Below are 11,295 nucleotides of genomic sequence, written 5' to 3' on the forward strand. Positions count from 1 at the left end.
ATGGGATTTGACAATGGTACAGAAGTAACAGAGTTCATTTTATTGGGGTTCTCAGGTTTTGGCTTTCTTCAGGGCCATCTGTTTTGGGGTGTGCTGTGTATCTATGTGGTTACCTTGCTGGGCAACTCTCTGATCATCCTCCTCACGCTATCGGACTCTGCCCTCCACTCCCCCATGTACTTCTTCCTGCGTCACTTCTCCGTGGTGGAGATCCTCTACACCACCACCATTGTGCCTAGGATGTTGGCTGACCTCCGGTCCTCCTGCCCCACCATCCCCCGGGCCAGCTGCTTCACTCAGATGTACTTCTTTGCCCTTTTTGGCGTTGCCGAATGCTGTTTGCTCACTGCCATGGCTTATGACCGATATGCTGCCATCTGCTGTCCCCTGCAATATACCACGCTGATGAACCAGGGAACATGTGCCAGCATGGTGGGGGCCTCTTACTTTGCGGGCATCATCACTGGCACCATTCACTCTGTCTGCATCTTCACTTTGCCTTTCCGTGGTGCCAACACCATCCATCATTTCCTGTGTGACATCCTGCCTGTGCTGAGACTGGCCAGTGCAAGCACTTTCTGGGGTGAAGTGGGGAATCTCTTCATCACGGTAGCTTTTATCTTCATGCCCTTCTTGTTGATTGTGGCCTCTTACGCCTGTATCATTGCCACTATACTTGGTGTTGCAACATCCGAGGGACATCAAAAGATCTTTTCTACCTGCTCCTCCCACCTGTTTGTGGTCATACTCTTTTATGGGACTGCAACTGCGGCTTACATGAGGCCCCAGGCAGATTCTCTTGGGGACACAGACCAGATTCTTTCCATTTTCTACACGGTTGTCACCCCCATGTGCAACCCTTTTGTTTACACTCTGAGGAATAAGGAGGTCATAGGGGCCATGAGGCGGCTCATGAAGAGATACCTTGGGGTTCCTTGACCATACTCCACCTTCCTCCCATGATCTTGGATCTAAGGGCCTGATCCCTGGACATTCTCAAGGAAAAAGAGAAGCTGAGACCTCGAAGTACAGTCTGTTGTGCATTGATGTGTTCCACCCACCATGAGCATCCAAGACACTGGTGTATTGTTCAGAGCTCTGCTTCCAGGACCTGGTCTTAAGACTTTGACTGGGCTTCATGATAAGAGCAGAGCGGAGGACTGGAATGGATGTCAAGGTGAAGGCTGCTGAGATAACCTTGTGTGATGATATAATTCTGGTCATTGCTGAGGTTTTGTGTCTTCCTAGGGTTATGCTCTTGAGACATCCATCTTCCTGCTTCTCCCAGTGAGTCCTTATTGTAAGCCTTTCTCTCTGACATCATTCCCATATGCCAGCAAGGGACAGGGACAAGGACTGGCTGGTTTGCAAGTTCAGCTCCTGAGTCTTGCTTGATATTGCTGTAGCCTTGGTCTATTTAATTACTTGTCTCCTGAATTATCCCTATCTCCTTGGACCCTCTTAAGATGTTGGTGTTCTCGACTTAACTTTCTTTCCAGCTGTCTTGAAAAAAATGCCTTTCATTCCCTCCTTTGGCCTCAGGTAGAGGACACATACTTCCTTCGCCCCTCTGTTCTGAAGTTTGATGTAGCCTTCAATTCTTGAAATTGCACTGGTTTCTTTTTTTACTTATTTTTTATTTTATATGTTTTGCCATGGGTGTCAGGTCCCTTTGTTCTTGACTTACAGACAGTTGTGAGCTGCTTTGCTAATGCTGGGAATTGAACCTACGTCCCATGGAAGAGCAGTCAGTGCTCTTAACCACTGAGCAATCTCTCCTGCCCCTTTATGTTCTTTTTTAAACTTACTTTTACTTTACGTGTACCTTTTTTTGGCAACAAACTGTTCACTATTTTCACTTGGTGTCCACTTTGGTTGTTGGTTGGAGGGATTTGGCACATGTCCGTTTTTCTGGAAAGTCAGCTCTTGATTGTTTTAGAAACCTCCTCAGCTATTAGTCATAAGTGGGAGAAGTAGAGGCAGGGAAAAGGTGCCCAAGGTATAAAAGAAAGCCTAGAAACAGCCTTGAGTTTCTTTCCCAGTTTGCAAAAAGTAACTCTGTTAGTTGTAATAAATTTGCATACAGAAGAAAATATATCTATCAGCAGAATGTTAATAATGTTTTTGGGAAATTGCTGCTGCCTGCTTTCGCTCAGTATTTGTATACATGCGTGTTTACAAAAAATAAAAATAAGATTATATTGTCTAAACTGTGTTTTCACAGCTTCTACTCTATTGAAGGCATTTGAACATGTTATGCCATGGCTCCTAGGGAGTTTCTTCAATGTCTCTGTCATATCTTACAGTATGGATTCTATCATCTTAAGCAATGTCCTATCATCGCAGTTAACATTTGTCACGGACATTGAGATAAATGTACTCACACATATCTTTACCTACATTTTCTCTAGTACAATTCCCTGAAACAGGATTGCTGAGTAAAAGTGTTTATGAAATACTTTGCCAAATTACCTGCCACAAGAATTTTTAGTGTGTTTTATTGCCCAATTGAGCGCCTTCCCCTCAAGTTTCAGGGCAAGGATGTTGTCTAAGGGTCAGGAACGAGTTGAGTTTAGATGACCCAAAGAAAAGAAGGATAAGGAAAGTATTTTGAAAATTTCTTGAGATGAAAAGAATAAGGCAAATGTGAGTCACTTTTCCTTAGATGACCAAGGATAAGGTGAGACATGTGGATTGGAAATACACCAAGATGCATCAAAATGTAACCCAAGGGACTACTTTCAGGCAGAGTCAGTGTCTGAACGTTCAATAAGAACGCAAGCTTAAGGTGAGGGCTTCAGATGTTGGAGCTGTGAGCCCCTGGACTTCCTGAGGCCTCGATCACCTCTCTGTGGTGACTGTTGGCTTCTGTTCCCTTGTTCATAGGAACACTTCTGTCTGTTATGTCCCATTCAAGTATCTAAGCTGACCACACAGTAATCCATGCATGCACATTCTAGACTTTCCAGCATCTATTATTCTCAAATACTTGATACTAAGAGGTATAACTGGATATGAAACACTTCTCATTATTAGTACAAGAATTTTCAACATTAGCAGTTTTTGTTGTTGTTTTGATACAGGGTCTCACTATGTAGCCTTGGCTGGCCTGGAACTTGCTATGGAGGTCAGGCTGGCCGTGAACTCACAGAGATTCACCTGCCTCTGCCTCTTAAGTGCTATGAGTAAGGTGTGCTTTATATGTCTGGACAGTTAGCTATTTTTCAGGCACAAAACCTAATGTAAAAATTATGTTCACAGATGCAATCAGTGTTTGGGAACTATTACATAAATCAGTATTTAAACACTTCTCTAGTGGCATATTTTCCTAATAATTTTGTAGTACAAAATGCAATGAAGTTTTCTATGTGGGATCATTTTCCAAGTTCCCGACAAATTCACTGTGTTTTACCCAGATGTACAATCCAAATGTTACTCATGGTATGAGAAGACTGGAGACCCTGCCAGGAGCTGCTTCTCCCAGAAAGCATTCTAGGAACACCTCATACTCACCAAACATCAACCCTCTACACACATTTCACATCTTTATAATTACTCACATTATATGTTTCTGTTGGTTTGATTCTTCTTTTCTAGGCATTTAGGCTGTCTGCCTGCAAATTCCTTTTTTTTAATGGATGAAAATAAACTTTATTGTTTCTAAAAACATTTATCTATTTTTAAATTAACAAACAAGAAAGAATGGGAGTCATGATACAGTTTTCACATACATGCCATTGTACTTTGCTCATATTGTCCACAAGCTCATACTTTAAACCACAGGTAACTTGACATTATTTGAGCCTCAACTCACATTCCACCTCTTCAGCAGGACCTTCTTGAACATCCCTCAAGTAGGACCATATGGTGGCCACTCTTATATACCTCACGGCGTATACCTACTTCAGAACGATAACATTTGCTCTTTTGCTTGAGTGTGTATTTAGCTCAGGCCTTCTTTGCTAGAGGGTATAGTCTACAAAGGAAGAGGCTTGGCTTTGCTCAGAGTCATGGCTTTAAGGCTTAGAAGGGACTGGCACACAGCTTAGAAGAGGTGTTCTACACACATCACTGACTATTCCTTCAGTCCACTCAAAGGGAGAGGGGAGAAAAGTCACGCTTGTGTTTCTCTTTCTGGAGTCTAGACAGCTGAAGATTAAACTTCCTAAACTCCCCCATAGCTCAAGTTCCACTCATAGCCTAACTTTAGCCAAGGTGAGGCACCTCTGGGAAGCATGGAAGACAGAAGAATTGAGGCAGAGGCTTTACCTGCTTCACCCCTTCCCTCTGACAAATTATGTCATGGTTTTTTTTATGGTAGAAGTGCTCTCAGCACCATGGGGGTCAAGAGGCAGGGTCTGGGGCATCCATCCTTCTTGGCAAGGATAAAGGTGGAAGTTAGATGATGTTGGAGGTAGCAGTTGCGGCAGTGGCTTCATCTTGACAGATTCCTTGCCAGGCCTTATCAAGGTTGGTGCTCCAACACTCATCCCCAAAAGCTTATGGATGATATATCAGGTCTCAGCTCACATTCCACCTCTTCTGAAGGACCTTCATCTGAAGGTCTGGCATGCCAGCTTAGAAGAGGCATTATGGTTGATATGATTGGCTTCATAGGATTTGGAGTTATTTAGGAGACAAGCCACTGGGATGCCTGTGAGGGATTATCTTAATTAGGTTCACTGAGGTAGAAGAGCCACTCTAAAAGTGGGCATCACAATTCCATGGGCTCAGGTCTGGACTGCAAGAAAAGGAGAAAGGGAGCTGATTATGAGCATTCACTGTTTCCTGCTTCCTGACTGTGATGCAATGGGTCAGTGATCAACTGCTTCAAGATCTTGCCACTGGGACATCTCACCACAATCAACAGTACTTTTGAACTGTGAACTGAAAGAAACCCTTTCTCCTTTAAGTTACTTTTGCCAGGGTATTTTATAACAAGAGGAAATGTAACAAATACAGAAATTTGGTACCAATATGTGGGGGTACTGCTGGGAAAACCTGACCATGCAGTTCTTGAGCTCTTGTTTGTTGGAATAGTATAGAGAAGTTGGGAACTTTGGGCTAGAAAATCCCTTGATTGACACAAGTAGAGCTCAATGAGCCATTCTGGTAGGAGACCCAGCTCATGAGGTTTCACAGGGGAACAAGGACTCTGTTTTGTTTCTATCACTTTGATAAAGACTATGACCAAAAGCAACTAGGAGGTAAAGGGTTCATTTATTTCATCTTATGGCTTACAGTTCACCAGGAAGGCAAGTCCAGGTAGAAACTCAAGGCAGGGACCTGGAGGCAAAACTTGAAGCAGAAACTTGAGGGAACATTGCTTTCTGTCTTTGTGTCTATGGTTTGCTCAGCTGGTATTCTTATATGACCCAGGACCACCTGCCCAGGGTTGCACCACCCCCATTTGGCTTGGGCATCCCATAAATCAATAATCAAGAAAATGCCCCCATAGATTTGCCTATAGACAATCTGATGGACGGATCTTCTCAACTGAGGTTTCTTCTTCCAGATGTCTACATAGCTTGTTTCATTTTGATACAACAACAACAGAAAAATAAACCAGTGCAGATTCCATGGGAACTAGGCTGGGGTCATGAATACAATCATATAGGAAAGAGTCAAGTTTCATTATGCCAGTTTCCTGAGAATTTGAGTGAGGACTGAATTGAAAGGTGATGGACTAACATGTGTGGTGAAAGAAACTTAAAGACAGGAGAGCATCCAGGCCATGGCAAGGCTATTGTTAACAATGAGTGACAAAGACAGAGAGAGAGAGAGAGAGAGAGAGAGAGAGAGAGAGAGAGAGAGAGAGAGAGAGAGAGCAAAATGTGAAGCAGAAGGATATGAAGAGGCTCTCAGATGTCTATCATTCTTCTAGATGGTTCTTTGCAAGGTAGAGTCACAGATGCTGGTCCCATTGGTGAGCTATCCTTCATGAAGTCAGGTCACAGGTACTCATCACACCTCAGGGTGGTCCTACAGGAATTCATTTGTGAATGTTGGTCCCTCCTCCAGCATGGTTCTTGGAATCCTTGTCTCTCTTCCTCTGCAGACTTTGGCTCTGCCCAGGTTTCCAGTTCAATGAATTCTGTGTGATTCAATGATTCTGACTCAGTTTTCCTCCCCTATTTAGAGTTTTTCTGTTTTCATGTTTCTGCCTACAGTCTTGGGCACTTGCTCTGAGTTTCCCGTGAGTGTGACGCGTGGATCTGGGGTGATAGAGCATTGACATGGTATCTGGAACTTTATCTTTGCAGAAAAGCAGCATCACAATGGCAATATTGAGCCTTGTGGTTTCACAGGGGAGCTTCGATGGAACAATGCAGCAATGTTAAAGTAAAACTGAACAACATGAGGTCACAGTGCAGCATTGTGATATGATAGTAGAGATGTGAAGCCAAAATGTACTATTGTGATGGCATAGTTGATGATTGTTATGAAAAAATGAAGCATTAAGATGTGATAATGGTTCTGAGATGTTACAATGCACCATTGTAGTGGCCCAATTGAGCACTTTCATATAAATATGAAGTAATGTGATGGTACAATGAAACATTGTGATGTCAATGTGGAACATCATAATGTCATGATAGAGTGTGATACCACAAGGCAGCTTCATGTTGGCACAGTTGGGTGTTGTGATGTCATAATGGAGTCTGTGATGACACAATGGAGCATTTTGATGGTTCAGTGTACCATTTGATGACAAATTTGATGATTTCAATGTCACAATAGAACACTGTATTGTTAGAGTGGAGCTGTGATGTCAAAATGCACCATGTGATGGCATAAATGAGCTTTGCCATATAAAGTGGAGAGTTATAATGGCACAACAGGTCATGTGATATAGCAGTAGAACCAGTGACATCACAGTGCAGCACTATGGTGCTACAATGGAGCACTGTTAGATTTCAAAGGAGTTGTGATATCACAATGAGCATTGTTATATAAATGGAGGATTGTGGTGGCACAATGAAGGACTCTGAGGGCAGAATGTAGCATTGTGGTGTGATGTCATCATTTTGATATTGAATGGAGCCTAGTGGTGTCACAGTGGAGAACCTCACTTAGGAGCTATGATGTCACAATGAAAAATTGTTTCAGCACAATGGTGCATTGTGATGTCACATTGCAGGATCATATTGGCCCATTGGACCATTGTGATGTGATACTACAATGCACCAATGTGATGGCCCCACTGAGCACTGATATGCCAACATGGAGCATTGTGGTGGCACAAGGATGGATTGTGAAGACAAGGTTGAGCCCTGTAATACAGAATGTGGCATTTTGATGTCACAGTGAAGCTGTGATTTCACGACGCATCACTGTGATGGTTTAATGGGACTTTGTTATCTAAAAACAGTTGAGTGTTGTGAAGGCATTGTATTGCGATGTCATGGTTGAGCCGTGTTATCACAAATGCATCTTTGTGACAGAAAACTGAACACGTGTGTAATGAAACAGCATTGTGATGGCAGAATGGTGTACCATGCAGACAAATTTGAGAATTGTGATGTCTTGAACTGCAAGCTGAGATAGACCTTGCCATCTCTACATGGCTGTTTGCTGTTCAGGGAAGTAACACAGCCCCCGTGTTGATTCCCACAGTGGAGGCATCAGCTTACACTCTCATTCGCAGCATCAGGATTCTTCCTTCCTGACAACTTTGACAGAATCTGTCATCATTTGTTTTCTTGATGATAGCCATCCTGACTAAGGTGAGGTGGAATTTCAAAGCAATTTCAATTTGTAGTTCCTTGATGGCTAAGGATGTTGGACATTTTTCAAGTACCCCTTGGCCATTTGTATTTCTTCTTTTGAGAACTGTATATACTCCATTAGTTCATTTATTGATTGGATAAAATTTTTGGTTTTTGACTTTTGTAATTCTTTATATATCTTAGATATCAATCTCCCGTGTGATATATAGCTGGCCATTTTAAAAAGGAGATTTGTGGTAATTTCCTTTGTAGTGTGGAATTACTTTAATCTATTGCCCTCTCTCAATTCTTGGGATGATTTCAAGTGCTATTGGAGCCCTTGTTAGAGTACTTGCCCATGCTTATATTTTGAAGTGTTTTACCTATGATCTCCCTAACAGTTTCAAAGTTTTAGGTTGTACATTAAAGTCTCTGACCCCCTTTGGTTTGATCTTTGAGCTGGGAAAAGAGAAAGTGTTTGACATTTTCTCAAAAGTGAAACAGTCTGCATTTGAGGCAATACTTGCTTAGATGATTCTTCAAGCAGTGGTTCAATCACAGGAGAACTTTAAGTTGTTTTACCTTTTTATTTAAAGTATTTTTATAATTATTATCTTTAAAAACTGTAGAGCAAGGTGTGTGTAATATTGCAAGAACACGATGTCTCACTAGAGGGAGCCAAGCAGCCACTTACTTGTATCTAGACTCTGGATGTCATACCTTGAGAATCTGGACTCTTTGTTATTCACACATGTTGGAAGCCTCAGAACTTGGCCTTCCTTTGTACTTCCTATTTGGTCTTTGCACTGGAATTGCTGTCACAGTATAAGAGTTTTGGAATGAATTTGCTAGGTGCTAGTACTGTGTATGTCCAAACTGAGACCACAGAGTGTCACAAACAGCACTTGTTCAACCCATCTCACCAATTGTGTTGCTGGGTTTGGCAAAAAGGAAAAGATGTTAAAAAGAGAGTGAGAATAATAAACAGACACAGAGATGGAGAGAGGGAGGGAGACATAGGCAGATGGGGCAGCTCTGGTCTCCCCTCCTGTGGAGCATTTTCTTCATTTTAGGGTTTTATAGTCCCTGTGAAAGATGTCCAGGAGTTCCTGTCAGAGGCTCTGGACACTTCTGAGTGATTTTCAAGTTTTATTTCATATAGAAAAGTGTAGATTAAGAAATGGAATAAAGGGAGCAGTGACCTCAGGACCAGATCCCACACTGCTACATTTCCAACTTGTGAAAAGGAATTAACAAAAGGCTCATAGACAGGTGTGGTGGTGCATGCCTTTAATCCCTGCACTCCAGAGGCAGAGACTGGTAGAGAGCAAGTTCCAGGAAAGCCAAGCTTAGGCAGTGAAGGAAACCACGGAAAACAGAAAGTTGTTGAAGATGTAGTTGAACAAGGTGGCCATATTCTAGCTCCAGTAAGCATCAGAATTTGGCAGCTTTGGCCACATAGTTTGGACTAAAATATTTGTCCCTTATAAGGCCCTACATCTACCCAGGATGTGAGGTTGATATTTTTGAGAAGGCACCAGAACCACCATGATTCAGTGATGGTTTTCATTTACAAAGGATAATGGTAGGAGGAGTGGTCATGGAGACAATGGAAACTGACCTATTAGAACCCAGATGGCTCTGTGTATACAGGAACTCAGGCTGCTGTGACTACAATGATTGGCAAGGTCAAAGAAGCATTCAAGAGTCTTTGAATGCTGGGTATTGTGGATATAGTAGAACGTGGCAATGCACCCTAAATACTCATCCTAGTCTCTCCAGAAATCATCTTTTATGTGTTCTCTAAATATCAGGCATGCCCTTGCTTCATGATCACTTAGTAGATTTCTATTACTGCCAAGATTGCCAGTAATTTTCTTTTTCTGAGTCTTCCTTTAAAAAGAGTCATCACATTTTTCATTTTGTTCTCAGGAAACAGTTAGTAATGTTCTTGGGAGTACTAATGAAACCCAATGCTATGTATTAGTAAATGACCTTGCAATATTCAAAGAAATGTCTTAAAAAATTGGGCTCTCTCTCTCTCTCTCTCTATATATATATATATATATATATATTTGCCAATATGTGAGGGTGTGGAGGCCAGATGTTGACATCTGGTGCCTTTCCTCAATGGATTGTCAACTTATTATTTGAGACAGGATATCTCACTGAACCTGTGGCTTACCTTTTAGGCCAATGACCAGTGAATATTTGGAATCAGCTTGTCTTTGGCCCTTTCTTGCATGTTAGGGTTACAGTGTAAGCCATTGTGCCCAGCTAGTACAGAAGTGCTGGGATCTGAACACAGGTTCAGAATTTCAAAGCAAGCACTTTATCTACAGAGCAATCGCCTTAGCCAGAGAGGCAATCTTAAGAATTATCAGAGTAAGAAACTCTAGAAAGCAATTGTTTAAAGCCCAAAGAAAATTGATCTAGAAAGGAATATCTAGCATAGTTTAATAATCTCTTCTGAGAAAGAGGTAGCAATTTCTGACACAGTGCATTTGCATTTTTGATAATTATCAATTGAGGAGTTAAGAGATGATGATTGAAATAATAGAGGTGCAGACATTAGGCTGATCCTCCAATTTATGACAAGCAAAAGAATTTTAGCTAGTTGTATTCTGTATACAGTCTGCCAAGATAATTTTTATGCCTCTTTTGTATCATGAATCTTAAAAGTTCTTATTAATAAAATCAAACCTGAGGCAGGTTATTGGGTTGCACACTCTAAGATCAGAGAGTCAGAATAAGCCACAGCTACCTCACCTCACCGGATCCTCAGCTGGTCTTGTTTCCTCAGACTGGAGACATCTGAGTCCTCATCCAGAATGGGTCTCAGCTGAATTGCTGCTCAAAAGGCTGAATGCTTAACCGGCCAAATTCTTAACCAGGCCAAAATGCTTAACCAGGCCAAATGCTTAACTAGCCAAATACTTCTAGTTTCTGGTCCTCACACCTTATATACCTTTCTGCTTTCTACCACCACTCCCTGGGATTAAAGGCTTGCTTTCTGGGATTAAAGGCATGATGAGTCACCATGCCTGTCTGTATCCTTGAACACATGGATTTCTGCCTCTGAAATTCTAGGATTAAAAGCGTGTGCTACCACTGCCTATCCTTTATGTTTAATATTGTGGCTGCTCTGTCTCTGACCCCAGACAAGTTTATTAGCATGCACAATATTTGGGGGAATACAATACCACATTCTTTCATTCCTTTTTTTTTTAAAGATTTATTTATTTGTTATGTACACAGTGTTCTGCCTGCATGTATACCTGCAGCCAGAAGAGGGAACTAGATCTCATTACAGGTGGTTCGGAGCCACCATGTGGTTGCTGGGAATTGAACTCAGGACTTCTGTAAGAGCAGCCAGTGCTCTTAACCTCTGGGCCATCTCTCCAGCCCCCCTCTTTCATTCTTTAAAGGTAGATAACAGAAATTCTTGAACTGGTTTGAAACAGACTGTGGACACCAGCTCACACCAAGCTTTCCTGAGAATTCACTTCAACAAAGAGGAGGCATAGCCTGGATGTCACCCAACATTTCCATTTATTTTGAGGCCACTAAAACGAATAAAGATGCA

At 41.9% G+C, this 11,295-nt stretch overlaps 1 protein-coding gene across 1 annotated transcript; it reads left to right on the plus strand.

Annotated features, from left to right (window-relative positions):
• Positions 1-939, plus strand: LOC114681737 (olfactory receptor 9-like). Its single transcript, XM_028855423.1, has one exon. It carries the CDS (start codon positions 1-3, stop codon positions 937-939), a length of 939 nt encoding a protein of 312 aa, XP_028711256.1.
• Positions 940-11,295: the final 10,356 nt, after the last annotated feature.

Source organism: Peromyscus leucopus, chromosome 18, assembly GCF_004664715.2.
Source record: "Peromyscus leucopus breed LL Stock chromosome 18, UCI_PerLeu_2.1, whole genome shotgun sequence".
In the NCBI taxonomy this organism is placed as follows: domain Eukaryota; kingdom Metazoa; phylum Chordata; class Mammalia; order Rodentia; family Cricetidae; genus Peromyscus; species Peromyscus leucopus.